At 32.7% G+C, this 15,682-nt stretch overlaps 1 protein-coding gene across 2 annotated transcripts; it reads right to left on the bottom strand.

Moving 5' to 3' along the window:
- Window positions 1-2,316: 2,316 nt before the first annotated feature.
- Window positions 2,317-9,259, bottom strand: LOC127858915 (cardioacceleratory peptide receptor-like). Of its 2 annotated transcripts, XM_052396242.1 has the most exons (7): window positions 8,747-9,259; window positions 6,474-6,615; window positions 5,921-6,124; window positions 5,509-5,654; window positions 5,044-5,194; window positions 4,536-4,631; window positions 2,317-3,650 (listed from the first exon to the last, which is right to left on the bottom strand). In XM_052396242.1, the coding sequence occupies exons 1-7, from the start codon at window positions 8,801-8,803 to the stop codon at window positions 3,415-3,417; spliced, it is 1,032 nt and encodes a 343-aa protein (XP_052252202.1). In that variant the 5' UTR covers window positions 8,804-9,259; the 3' UTR covers window positions 2,317-3,414. The 2 variants fall into 2 exon arrangements, with proteins under 2 accessions (XP_052252202.1, XP_052252203.1); XM_052396243.1 differs by lacking the exon at window positions 5,921-6,124.
- Window positions 9,260-15,682: the final 6,423 nt, after the last annotated feature.

Raw genomic sequence — 15,682 nt, 5'->3', positions numbered from 1 at the left:
ATGATGCATTTGTAAACTACACAGGGAACAAAGGATTCTTTGTAATATAAACAGGTTTTAAATATTTAAAATGCTGTTTTCCTAATCAGCTTTTAATTGTTTAAACGAATAATTTATTTTTGTATGCACATCTTGGAAAACTATCAAATTAAAGTGTGTACTCGTTTTACATTTATTGATTATTTTAGCATTGGAATTTACAGGGGAAACATCTATGTTATTGACATATATGTTCAATAATTGTACTTATGGTTAGCATTTGAAACACGCGTAAGGTCCTGATTTTTTTATCACAAAACGGAAGATAAAGAGATGTCTGATCATTAATGCGACACTTTTTCAAATCATAGGGTATCATGCAAATAAACCATATGTATTTGTTAGAAAATAATGATAAGACAATAGGTCATTACTTAATAACCTAAGTGCGTTTTAATTTTATTTTGAGTCGTTTGGAATAAACGAGCGACCAGACACCAGATTACATCTTTTAATTCACATGCTTTTCATACTATAGTGTATTTATTGATCAATAGGCCAATTATCTCTCCATTAGCCACAATAACTTATTTTGAGTTAATAACCTCATCCTGCCTGTCTGCCGACTCTTAATCAATGTGATGTTGTGTCTGTTTGTTTGGCCGTCTGGACTTATTGGACTTTTTAAATAATTCTGTTACCGAAAAGTATTTTTCGCATTATCCATCTCTATTGGTTTGTCAATTCTTATAACACAAATACAATTCATTTAATTCAATATAATTGAACAGCAAATAATCTAATAATTATGTTTAATATTCCGTACAATTGCACCAGAGCAGGCGTGGAAAAAAGATAATACGAAACGACTAAGCATTACCATACAACAATTTATTCCGAAAGCATATATTTGCAGTTCAACGTGTTGGAATATGATACTTGCACCATTATGTTTGTTCCATACTCTGTGATAAAACGTTCGTTAATTTATTTAAATGATTGTACGCGTAGTAATTAACAAGTAATCACCAATTGCCATGGTCGTTTAGTTTCCAAATTCGATCTCAAGGTCTGTCTTGACATTTTTGTTTCTTCCTTTTTCAATTTATTAGTGTGTATAATCTGGAATTATACTTCAAACCGTACACAAATTCGCAAAAAACAACAATAAAGTGTAACTCTTTCATTATAATCTTGCTCTGGCTATTGAACATATCATAACATGTGTTATCATGATTCCTACATTTAATGATATAACCTGTTTTTATAATTTCTAAATAATCGATAGGACAAATGTCTTTATGAAAATAACTGTAGGTTAATGAATACAAGTAAACAAGCATTAGCAAGAGAACAGAAGTATTTTCACCAAGTATCCGTTTATTTATTGCAGCGTACCGATTACCGAACACGTAGACAAAAGAGAAAAGCCTACACAAAATAATAGTAGGGGCCAAACAGAAGAAGCGTTTTGAACTTTACTTGATGGAAAATAGTTTTAAGCTTAGAGGTGTAGGAAATAAGCTTTTCTTCTTCGTTTTAACGTCATATTCCGAATTCCCTTTAATCACCTAATGGTTTACATTCAAAACAAGCTTTGACTAATTGGTCGATTTTTTTCCATTTGCCAGCCAAAAACAAATGTCTAAACATCAGTTCCTTTGACATTAACAAACCACTCCTGTAAACGCTTAGAATATGCAATAACAAAGCTTGTTGGCTCAGATGTATGATGTAACAAATTGACCGAGAGGAAAGGCACCCATAGAACAGAAACTATTGTCTGTTTTAATGAATTGTTAATGGTAACAAAACAGCTGTAAAAATGAAGAATATTTCAGCTGAATAATCAATATTTCACAATCTTCCTGGAAACAAAATCTTAAACAAAACATTACGTGTCTGCCTTTCTTAGTGTCTGTATCCGCTTTCGTACGCACATAAATGCGCTAAGGCTCGTCATTTTCTATGAAATAGTTGAACGAACGCAGTTATGAAAAGTTGTACACCTACAATGGGGTGCGGGAATACTTTTAACATGTATGTTATACATATTTGACTTTAATTCTACAAATTAAACTCGTCTACGAAATATATGCATGAGGATCTATGTTTGTAGCGCTCGCGTGCGACATGTATTTTATGAGCAGTTATTACATAATTCATGATAGGTAAAGACACTGTAACTAAAACCTTTCGCAATTGTAAAACATAATCTGTCTTTATTAAAGTAATCTTAAAATTTAATTATTATAACTGAACACTTTCGATTAAAACATTTCATTTGTCCGAAATCGGAAATATAATATCAAATTTGTCACACTTGTGGACTAATGATGCGGGAAACATACTTTTATTCAATATTTGAGGATCTTGCAATTAAATATATACATGTGCATGTTAATGATGTTTACAAGCAATTGCAAGACGGTATTAAAAAGTTGAATAATGTTAGTGGCTTTCTTTCGAGCAATGGTGAAGATCATCTGAGTTCAGGGATAAAATAACTGCAGCAGTCAGCAGACAGTGTCACGATGATATCCGTAAACGACCCGTGTCATAGAAGCGTCAGTGAAATACAACTGACATTTCCAACATCGCTCCCACCGACAGGTTTGCGTTACCTTGAACTCAAACATTTATTTATCAACGTCTTAACACTCACAAAATCAATTAACCAATAAATGCCATAAAGTAGTGTACACCAATACACAGCTTGTATTAGTGAATCATCATTTAAGTTACTGTTGGTAAGTAATGTACCACGTGGCATTCGCATGATGCGTATATTTTGTTGTTTAATGAAACACTATATTTGTTGTTATTATGTTTATTAGATTCATCCTTACGCACACCGACATGGAAGCAATGTTTCTGATTATTGCAGGGTACAATAACTTTGCTATTTGGTTTTATTGATTAACGTTACTCACAAATATGTGCAAAAACTATTACACAGTCACTGAACACATACACTAACATAACAGATAGCTTGTTCGTGTCTGTTACCAACTTTAAAATATCTTTTTAATAAATACGCATACCGTTTGAAAAAAAAAATGGTTACATAATCAAGGCTTTGGTTATAACTTAACAGGGTTTCCGTAATATACCTTCGTATATTAAAATAGACTACGTCCCTGTGAATTAAGATATATGGCCTAAAAATGTTAAGCTTTAATTACCTTACAGTCGACTCTTATGATTCATTATGGCCCCTTGACGTTCGATTAAACAATTTAGCGTCGACTGAACATAGTTTTGCTGCTCCTTTGTGCTCCATTTTACTGGTTTATTATCAAAATATACTTTTGAGTAATTACGTTGTTTTCGACGCAGTTATTTTAATTTCACTTATGTCAGTAACGCCGTCGTGTTGTTCAAGTCTGCGCTTTTACGCAAAGTGCCGTACCAGTTTTGTAACGATATCATTATTCATAATGTGGTTTTCGTGGTTTCGATACTTTCACAACATCTTGTCGCTTTCGAAGACTTTGGCGACCCGCATGGCAACAATTGCTTGCTGAACAACAAGAATATAATTGGATTGCACGCACTGTTGAGTGGATATAAGCGCTGCAGGACCATATAGTAGCGACGGTCAAGCTCATTTATGCCGTATAAGTCCATAGTGCTGAACACTGTAGCCGGCAGCCAGCAAATGAAGAACGCTGAAATAGTATATGAACAAATGTATCGTGGTTTTAACGCTCAGCATTGTGTTAGTTAAATTAGTTACCAAATCAAATAACTTTAGTTTGAGGCCAGTTCAGTAAGATTGTTTATCCCATCATCTGACGCGCGTTGTCGAAATAAACCACTGTGGAATATATTTTTCTTTATTTTGACAATGCTGAAATTAAGCTGTCTCTCGCGGCGGACTACTTTTTTGAATGACGTCACCTATCAAGGTTCAGTAGGTCGCAATTGTTTCTTGTAAAATTAAAGCAGATTCAACAAAACACTCAATTTGATACCAAAATGTCATATATTTAAAACACAAAATTCAACATAAACAGCAAAAAACTTTTTTTTACAAATATTAAGCGCTTATGACGTCATTATTAACAAGTCAAACGACAAAAGTCATATTCTTTATTAGTGCAGTTCTATTTTCCTATAATATTTTTAAAGAAATAATTGACGACTTAGAAAATGTATGGGGTATATCGAAAACTATGTCGGTTCCGAATAAAACGAGGTTTCGCGAAGGCTCGTGGTTCAGTTTTTCTAAGCCTCGCAAAATAAAATTTGCTTTATTCGGCACCGACTTATTATTCTATCTATCCTTATGAAGGCGGATAATGTGTTTTCGAAATCAAGAATAGCATGGATTTTGCATGATTCATCACAGATCAACTTGTAATAAATAACAATACAAAACAAATTAAAAAAAAATATGATACCTGCTTTTTTCAAAATACTATTCGCCAATGTAAATTATATATGTCAAACACTTTGCGTTAAATGTTTTGAAAAACAATTTTTTTTGCTGAAAAAATCTGTGAAAATGTCAGTAAAACTGACGGAATAAATCATATAAGAAAATTACTTACTAAGGCATATTATCAAAGTCATCTTTATTGTTGTTATTCTGGCTTTTGGTAGTAAACCCTCGTTCATGGATTTGTGACGTGACGGGAAAGTTGATTCTGAAATTAAACACACATATAGTTCAGTCTGTTTTAGCAACTTCTTCGTTCACGAGATATACACTTTGTATGCAGTGTGAATCTGAGCAATACAGACGGCATTACATGTAACAGTCAGTATTGATAAAGACCGAGCATTCTAAACGGTTTAAATGTACCAATCTAAATTAATTATTTTCAAATTAATGTATTACAGTTACAATAACAAATTTGGAAGCAAATAGAAAAACATGCCATCATTATGATTATTTTAAATATAGTAATCAATGAAAATTAATTATATGTCGTAAGACAGTTCATTCTCATTTAAAGGTGTAATATGAAGATGAATGAAAATGATTTACGTTTTGCACATTAAACATATGAACACTGCGTTTATATGAATATATAATAATTTTGAATATGTATATACCATTTAGCGTAGTGTTCATTTCAGTGATTTCCGTGAGATTTCCTCTTTTCCGCCAATGATTCCATACGACAACCGAGATGCCGACATAACAAACGGAGACAGCTATGAATGGGATGAAGAACACAAGAAGCAGTGTGATCCAGACATATAGCTGTAATAACATAATCGACACACATTTATAACAATACCTTCATTTATTTAAGTATTGCGAGCATTTCAATTTGGTTTCATTGACAAGCGATCGTTACGATGTTTTCGTTTCTGAAAACGTTTCATTAATTGCAACTTTGTTCGTGTGTTTGTTTCAGACTCTACTTAAATTTACAGAAGAAAACTATCGGGAATTAGTTGTGTGGAAGCAAAAAGCGCATAGCTGTATTGGCATATTATTTTATGTTTTCTCCTTAACAGTATGGTCATCGATAACTTTATAATTAAGATAAAGTAAGCTAAAGGGTAAAACACCTGCCACCCAATGTCGGTCTCGAAATCAACGGAACAGTAGTATGAAGCACCATCAACGGCTATGCCAATGTACGGGAAAGTCCATACAGGAATTAGAAGGGCAATTATCCATGAGCCGATAATTATGGCTTTGTATGGCCGGTACCCTGCAATATTGAAAGTTTAAAGATAATTTCTCCGCAAAATCACACATTCAGTTATGAGAATTGTATGCACGTTATGGGTGTTAATTGTCTTCACAAAATGACAATTTCCATTGATTCAAGAATACACTATCAAAAGTATAAATAGTTGGCATTAAAGTTACAAAATCATAAATACAACTTACTTAATAATATCGCACGATTGTTTCGAAGCTACAATTTTGATTACATATTTTTTTATTAAAGTATGTGTTATCTTCGCAGTGTACCTCCGGTCATTGCCATCAACGGAGACCGTACAGCCAAGTATCGGTCCACGCTCATTCCGATGAGAAGGTTGTTAGACACAATTAGGACCACAAACGTAGAATAGTGCCAAATGCGACACATGACGTCACCTAAGTACCACTCATTTCGCAGAATACCGTAGAATATCCCCTCGCAAAATACGCATACTATGCCAACACAAAGGTCTGAAATATATGCATTACTAGAAAGTCCTATATTTAATTTCGTAAGAACAGCGATCAGTTTGTTTATGAATCGCGTTTTGGGTGTTTTTTGCTGTGTTTTTAAGTTCTTGTTGTTTTGTAACAGGTTTGTAATGGTATTCCTCATATTTGTTTACACGTAAGCATTTAATAATGACATCCATCGAAACTGCAATGCACTATGTAATATTCAGTCAACACATTCGTGACTAATCACTTTCCATCTAAACGCTAAATTAGTTATTATAATAATATGATGTAAACTAAAGACAAATGCAACTGATTTATATACCGTACTTACAATAAACGTATCCGTCAAAAAGTCGTTTACCTGCAATTGCAATATGTAATATGAAGAAGTGAAGCCTGTTGTTGTCTTTCTGTCGAGCTATGATGAAGATGACCAGACCGTTGAGGGAGATTATGACGGCCGCCATCAGCAGACATACCACTGAGATGGCAACATACGTTCCCTGCAAACGAAATACGTTAAATACAATAGGCATTATTTAATTAACCAATATCATGTTTTGTTTTGAAATAACCCGCACCTTAGCTATCTTATCATTACTAAAAGAAATTCGAAGAACAACAAAATGAAGTACAGATAAGTGTCACGATAACCGTTTGCAGCTGCTTTGGTAATAAAACAACATGTACAAAGTTTTGATAAGTTTCGTTTCACAATTGGCAAGTAAAATTACGGATATGTTATATTGTGTAATAATTCCATTAACAAGTTAACATTTTGTTTCAGGGTTTTTATTGTACATCACCCGCCAAATTGTAGTTTTAATGTTTGTTTGCAACAATATGCGATGCATTTTCTTTGATAAATATTACCTTGACGTTTGAAAACTCAGTGAACAGTTAGTGTACCTACATACGCACAGAACTGAAAACGATACCTCTCAGTCAGCGGTTTTCGTAAAATGAAGCAAAGTACTGAAGATGCCATGTCTCAATTAATACGTTGTTAAATAACCAGATCAAGAGGAATTATGGCGTATGATAAAACCCGAAGGTAGGTATTATAATGTTGTAACACTATCTGTGAAACATTAATCAACAGTTTGTAACTATTATAACAAAATACATTTGGTCATGTTAGTTTTGACTATCATAACAATAATGCTCATCTGATAAAGTCAAATATGTGTTGTTTGTTTTGCTCAGGTGAATAATTATCAAAATAAATGCACTAAGATAACTAATTATACTAAAAATCGCAGTATATTCTATCGATAAGCAACACATTTTATACGGTTTATGTATTCGCATAATCTGTTATACATACTTATTGCACTTTTGTTTATTATAAATACATATACGAAGTAAGAGAAGTAAGATGAAAGTTGTTGTATGCAATTATACTGAAAGTATATGCCGATATTTCACAGCATGCATATAATGTATATACATTATATAAACATCATTAAAAAAGAAAGACAATATAACATAAATAATCGAGGCGGTAATCGTAGCTAAAGTCATTTTTTTTTAAACAATTTAAACAAGCAAGCAACATACGAATACATGATATTATTTCGCTTAAACAGCCAAAACAATGATAAATATCGATAATTTACGGACACGTTTTACAGACTTTACTGGCATCATTTTTTCGAAATAGTTCAATGCATAAAATGAAAGTTTTAAGTTGTGTTTGGACCTCAAATAATTGCCAAAATATGACTATGTGCAAGGATATGAATGTTGTCGATTTCGTGAGAATAGTAAAACCAAAAACTACTGAACGCAAGTGATAATGTAGTTTTAACAGCATAATGCCAACTTAAATTGCTATGAGTATTAATGCAAGCATCGTTGGTTGCTTATGTATGGAATACTCTATAAATACTCTATCAATCGCTATTTACAAACGAAAAACAATAAAAAGCCATAAACTTCATCTACAACAGTATTGGCAAAACTGCAATAAACACATTTGTGTTTTAATAGTTGAAGCTAACGGTAGGAATAGCATAAATGGTTTATATATCATATTGTGTAATTAACCGGTTATTTCATGGACTATAAAGGATTTAATATCCAAGCACCTCTGTTTATTTATAAAACACGGATGGTAGTTATTTTTTCCATATCAAATATGTATTAAAAAATAACCTATTGTTGTCTATCTCCTAAATACAATATAAATGTGTTTTTAATTCCAGATGATTATACCATAACGTATATGATATGATAAATATAATATGTATGCTTGCACGCTATCAATTTGTATTTGAAGTTTACGAAGGACGAAACAGATAAAATCAAGAACACATTTTTGTTTTATTGTGAGGTTTAAACTTTTATGTAAAATATCCAATTTAATACACTAAACCTATTTTTTAATTATATAAGCCAGGTATTAAACCATTGTTAGAGTCAACCATGGTATATTTTGTTTACGAACGCACTGATTTAGTTCAGTTTAATTAAAAAACTGCCACCTGATGGCGTTAATAATATTATATATAATGTTAGTCTTTCTTTACTTTAATATCGTGTTAAGACTTACGCAATATAATACATGTATAGTTAAATAAATATTAATAACGAATTTTAACTCAATATATGTTTGTAAACAAGCATACTTACAGAATAATCAGGCTGAACGATCGTGCTTTGATTCACATTCGAGCGGTTAGACTCCATTATTATCGTTGTTGTTCTTTCAAGAGCTTTTTTACAAATGGATAAATACACGTTATTTCCCTGCTTGAAGTTTGTGTTGTGAAAACTATTCAAAAACTCTTCTTGTTCTAAGTGTCACATATTATACACGAAACACATCAAAGAGCTTTAAATATTTAGAAAATGTTAGTTTTCCTTCGCTTTGGTATAAGCTTTGAATATTTCGAATCAACCGCTTTTCTTTGTTTCTGTGTATTGTTCACGTAATTCAAACTGCTAAAAGCTTGCAGACAATCACAACACAATAACGTCTTGCCAATAGGTCTTGAAGTTCCAAAATAAGTATCGAAGAACAGCGCGCTTAGCGCGTTTCTAAAGCAGCCAGCTGCAATCTGCATTCAGTATGCTTGCTATCTTGCGTTACGTTAGAAACACAGGTTCTCACGATGTGTACTGAAGGCTGCTTTATGTCTTCTTTGCACCTTGCCTTCGCATGCACTGAAATTCACGCACCTATATAGACTTGGATTTACTCACAGCGCATTACTGACGAAGCGTGTAGTTAGATCAACAATGTTTATTTGTGAGATAAACAAGTAAGCGGTTAATGAAGTTGTAAAATACGATAGCGTATCAACGTTTGCATTTTCTTCGACGCTATGAATGATATGATATTTGTTGATCAAGGACCATAACGGCCTATTTCAACTGTGTTAATATGTATATGTATTTGTCGAAATAAAAGTTCTTCTTCTTCTTTGCTGCGACGCTATGTTATCGACCACTACGTGGCTTCTAAAGTTTGCCCCAAGATAACATGGTGCATCAAACGTTGCACAATTCCATATGTATGTACTAATGCTTAAATGTATTTGTTGAAAAAAGTCAAACAAAAAATAAAAAGTACTTCTTAAAATGTTAAATGTATGAAGTTTATTAAAGTGGCAGGCATGACAAGTTTGGTACGGCACGAATGAAGTCGTAAATCGGTGTAACATTCCCAGTTTGATAAATTGTAACTTTATAGAGAAATGTGATTGTCCGAAAAGAAAACAAATATGATTACAGTATTTACAGCTTTCCTGGATGCAAACGATATGCATAAAATTCATGAAATCCAGTTGCATGATCGAAAGTACCGTTGGCCTTCATAATCAAATTGATTTTTTTTGTCTGCCCAAACGCGCCCGTTCGCTATATACGGCTTCTCGTCATTATAGTATTTTCAAGTTTCGTATGAAGTCATGTCGTGTTGTAAGTCATGATGTACACAATATAACTGTGTTGTTTGAAAACGTATTAAGAGGTTAACTTAACCAGTTTTCATTTACACTTCGAAGATCGTCAGCAATACGTCTAAAACAATATTCGTTTAAATACTATCCACCCGAGGAATTCTTATTCTGTGGGTTCATAATTCTACACTAATTATCAAATCAAAATAAAATTGTTATTAAAAAGTAATGTCCATTTCAAAACAATATGTATTTATGATTCTGCAAAATTGTTTTAAAGCCTTACTACCCAATTGATTAACAAATCTTATTGTTTAAAGTTGCCAAATAAATAGGTGTGTAATAAAATTTTGTACTTTTTCAGCAAACGCTTTAAGTTCTTTTGGTCCAAACACACAATATTCTAATTCGCTTTCCTTTATTCTATTTAGATAAAATGTATATTATCAATAAATGCGCACTACAGGAATTATTTTGCTAGGAAATTATAATTATATTAACATAAATATTATTTTATGTAACAAATCCGATTGTATCTCGTTGGTTTAAGAACAGTTATAATTAAAGTAGTGAATAAACACAATTTGTTTATGCCGTCGTACGTGTTGTCAATCAGGTTTGAAGCCCGAATAAAAAACAGCTTCGACTCATTTGGGGTTATCCAACATGCATTCTGTGTTTGCGTTCGTACCATTCACATGACTGTTAGCACCATATATGGTGCTAACATTCATGTAAAGACAGTCTGGCTTTTGCCTCAAAACAACAGTCGGCGAATAGGAAACAAGTTTCTATAAAGGCGCAGTAGTTATAGTCTTGTTTATTTCGTATTTGATATCTCGAATACTACTGTTATATACCATGATCTATTTATAACTAAATAAATAATATCAAGTTCTTATAAAAAAGAACGTTATTATATGCTATGCATTAGAAATAACGGGTGTTAAAATGATCATATACTTATATTTGTTATCAGAATGCGCTCCGATTGTTGATGAGGCATACTTGCTGATTATTGCAACTAACTATACATGAACATTAGCGTGAGCCATCCTGGTTCGAGAAAATGGGTCAAGGAGGCTATTAGCATCCGTGCACTACGACCGGCGCTAAACAAGTACGGGGTCGCTACCAACTCTCGCACACCTGGGGCTGTAGGTTAACATCGTTCACCCCGACAATAAGCGATGTTAACGTTTCCCAATCATTCTGCCGATGAAGTCCGTACTACACGGACGAAAGCTCCATGTATGGCTTTCAAAACTTAGTGTGTGTACTTTGACAGTCTAACACTTATTGGGATACATTAACATATGTACACAAACAACAAAAAGGTGTAAATTGTTTCCGGGAGATATAGTTTAGATCCAATACTTTTTATTTAAATGCAATATATATTTTCCTTTGTATGATAGTTTAATCATGTGTACGAAATTACGAAATGTGCGCCTATCTTCAATTCGTTAATTCCATAAATGCCTTCAAACACACGCAAAGTCCTTAATCCGATTAAAAGCTACGTAATGACAGTACAGTATGGGGTTCACTATATCCGTAATCATAATTACTACATATTCTAACCAGATACATTCGTTCAATTGTTTATGTGGGCTGTCAACAAATTACAATTACCAAAGGAATACAAAGGTTAGACACACGTTCTATTATGTGAGGTTATAGATGAGAATCTCTCCCCATAGACTGAGCTGGCTTTGCCAATGACGTAGTGATGTCTTATATTATATCATCTTGTGAACCGTAAGGGAATACATGCAGACATTTATGATAATCAGCGTCATCTAATAGCAGTAGTATAGAGCGCAATAAAACCCTAACAGCAAAGGCTAGTAAATTATTGTTGTCGTCAGATTGGTTTTGTTATTTATGAACAGTGATCAATTGCCAATACACTATAAGACAAACTTTCTAGATATTTAATAAGTAAAGAATACATCTCAAAGCAAATACATCTAAAATAAAACTTTCATGTAAATATTGCAATCCCATGTAAAACGTAATAACAAATCATATCAATTCGAATTATTTGCTGTTTAAATTGTATTAATTGTTAAATAACTTAGTACTTTAGTGTGCATTTGAGCTACATAAAACAATTTTTGAAGCACCATAAAATGAGGTTAATAGATTTGTAAGCTTGTAATCACTTCATGCCGACAGGAATTTAGACCCCAGCATCAAAATAACTAGCATCGTAATGCATATCAGTCAGGAGCCGCAACACCTCATAAAATGTCCTAGTACATATCTTGATAAAATGCAAACTGTTCATATTGCATTTAATTGCAGTCGTTTATTATAATTTAATTTTTTAACGATGACTAGTACATGCGGGTCGAAAATGAAAACAATAAAGCACTCAACATTTAATTTATATCTTTAATGTATATGTGATACATTCGACTAACACGATTTCATGTTTAATTATGTATTTAACAAAATGTTTTATGTTCCAAGAGGGCAAGACAGAGCTATCATGTAGCCGCATATTTGAAGAAATGTTTTCATGTTTCACATCTATTACAATGTATAATTAACAAAATGTACACCATATAAATGTTTTTGTACGAAATAAATACAATAGTCTGTCAGTTAAGAACATCGTTTTGTTTGTATTTATGCTATTGGTTATGTTAAAAAACAATATGCTATAATAATTACTGGTAATTACCTGCATAAAGGGACCATTGGCAAGTATACCAAATTCTTTAACAGTAATATGTTGTTCTTTGTGATTCTCTAGAACGCAGCTATAATGTTGGAAAGAATGTCAATGTCAAAAACTACAAACTAATTTTATCTGGCCACGACCGTTAGTCACGCACGCCACTATCAACTCAAAAAAATGAAGATAGCTCGGTCTTTTTTCCGTTAACTGTTTTGTATAATACATGTTGTTATGTTACAAAGACAAACGTTTCAATCCATCAAGACATTATTAGAAAACTACTTTTTCTAATTTAAAACGCGCGCGACTCAAATGTGCTGAAGTTGTCAACTTACACAAATGATGTAAGTCCTGTAATCATAATAGAAATAATAAAATACAATATTTAACTTTAAAATAGCTATACATGTGCATTAGCACCACCTCCTAATCTGAGCGCCACCTCCTTGGCATTGGCCCGATCTCTTTTAGAAAAATGCCGATGTTTTTGTGCACACATTAACATGTAAAGGTTCAAAGCAATCGTTTTAATAATGGGCGATTTATTTGGCTGGGAATTTGCTCGTCACACAGGCAAAAGACAGCGACTTGCTTTTACGAATTCTTCCATGCCACAACTTATAAAGGTCCTCACGTTTCCAAATGGGTTATGATAGTATGTTTCCGTACATTTTTAGATGAATTTATAATCGCTGAATCGCACTACATTGGCCGATTTTGAAATATAATGCGAAATGCATTGAAAAACATATTAAAACTAATAACACTGTAAAATTATCCGTTTAATTTCAAAACATCCGGGCCTGAGCGCCAACTCGGGAGTAGCATTGGCTCATTTACTCATGCATCTCAAAAAACGTGATTAACGGCCGTGCTAGCTCTATTGAACAACTTCACTTTGCAAATGTATGCTCTCATGTTAACGACAAAATATATTTGTATTTCCGAATCAACTTATATGCGTCGATTGCAGTTTATCTTTAAAAGATCACTTTTATATGTTTCAAAAAAGTAAACAGCAACTGTGCAAAAACAGATAAGCATGCATGAAGAATTCGAAATAAACGACAACATTCCCTAGTGGTGCCACGTACCTGTTTTCGTGAAGTGAAATGCACGATCTCTTTATTTTTCTATCGAAATCAGTTTTATTTCTCAGAATACAATATCGCACCCATTTTTACATAATTGGAAAGCTGAATGTTTCATATACTAGATGAACAAAAATGATAACACGTTTTAAAAAACAGAAAATTGGTATAAAAACCATATAAGGAACGTTTTATATTTTTATAATGCATATGGGATTTTTCTTACAAAAAGGTATCATTCCAAGTTATTATAAACATTGATGACGACAAAGCCGGGTAATATTATTGGGATTGAATCACTATTGAGTCTTTCCTTATACACACATAGAATAGTTTGTGGTATTTTACGCGGAATGTTCATAGCATCGTAGTTACCTAATACCATAAATATTCAGGGTTTTTTTTCATTAGAAACGTTTGGATTAATTGTCTAGTCGAAATACAGTTGCAGTTTTGCATTATGAAGACACACATATAGGAAAGAACACTGAAAAAGGCAATATTATTCCTCAAATAATTAGCTTCATACATTATAGCACAACTTGAAAATCAGACAGTCGGATGACGTGAATATGGATCGATGTGTATTGGACATAACGAACAACAAATATTTGTAGAATAAAATCATGTATTGTAATAGTTTGACACACTTTATCAAAGAATAGAATATTGACGCAAGTAAGTGTTTCTTGTCGTCAGATTAAAAATAACAAAAATGACGTTTTTTAAATCAATTCACACACCAACTACTTTTGACAAACATGGTTGGGTTCAACAGTTGCAATTTCAACATTCTTCAAGTAAATATGTTAGAATACGGATTTTTATTACCACCGTCAGTGAAATTCTTAAATAGTGAATATTTTTACACCATAAAATTGTCAATTCAGTATAAACATACTGACTATTCTCTTGAGAAAGTTGTGATTATACCTGGGTATAAAAGAAGGCATTTAGGATTTGCATTGTAGATTGTAAGGGTTTTTGATGTTAGTTTGTATTGAAGTTGAATGGGCAAACACCAAATTAAACACAATTAATATTTATTTTAGAACCGAAATATTCTCTAGTATAGAAATGACGAAATTGATCAGTTGCAAATACTAGTTTTAAAACTCTGAAAGTTGTGGGAAATTAATTGCTCGAAGCAACATCGTGAACATGATTTGTTAAGTAATAAGATGCAAGAACAAGAAAAATGCTAGCTCAAAAATTATTGACGCTTCAATCATCAATATTGATTATTCTGAATTGTGGGTTTAAATAGTTAAGACTCCGAAATGATGTATTAAGACACGCACGTTATTGTTTACAGGTAACTGTAAAAAAAGGCGAGCGTTGCAAATTGTATTATCATGATATTGTTAATGACGTTCCTTAAATGACAGCTTCTTTTTCATGCAGTTAATTGTTGGCACGTTTTGCTTGTTTTCTGTTGAACAGTTGAACTCATCCGTCAATCATTGACGTTTTTCAAACCTTTGATCCCAATCGACTTTTCTGTCAACGCCTTAATGACATTTCTACAAAAATAGTTTTAAGCGGGCATTACTAACGATGATTAAAAACTGCAGAGAAGCCTGTCAATCTCAAATGTGGGGGTGGCCTACATTGCGCAAGTAAAGAGGCAGACTTTATAAGTGTTATCGTCGAGGGATATACAAAGACATAGAACACTTATAAGTATTGAGAGTTATAAAAGATATCAGCAAACTATCCTTAAGGATTCTGTCAAATTTCAAAAGGTACCAAAATAATATACGTGCTAGCTTCCCCATAAGCTTTCCTATTTGAAATGAGCTTTACCTGTTGGGTATTTTTATTGTAAAATCCATGGCGTCTCATAACAATATGTAAATAATGAATTTAAAGCCAAATAATGCAC

This window comes from Dreissena polymorpha, chromosome 14, assembly GCF_020536995.1.
Source record: "Dreissena polymorpha isolate Duluth1 chromosome 14, UMN_Dpol_1.0, whole genome shotgun sequence".
Lineage (NCBI taxonomy): Eukaryota > Metazoa > Mollusca > Bivalvia > Myida > Dreissenidae > Dreissena > Dreissena polymorpha.
This window is presented reverse-complemented; position numbering and strand designations above follow the sequence as displayed.

Coding starts and splice junctions, on each gene's coding strand:
- LOC127858915 (XM_052396242.1), bottom strand. CDS start 8,803: ATGGAGTCTAACCGCTCGAATGTGAATCAAAGCACGATCGTTCAGCCT. Junction 5,655..5,920: donor GTTGATGGCAATGACCGGAG/GTACACTGCGAA, acceptor TCAATATTGCAG/GGTACCGGCCATACAAAGCC. Junction 4,632..5,043: donor AATGAACACTACGCTAAATG/GTATATACATAT, acceptor GTTTAATTTCAG/AATCAACTTTCCCGTCACGT.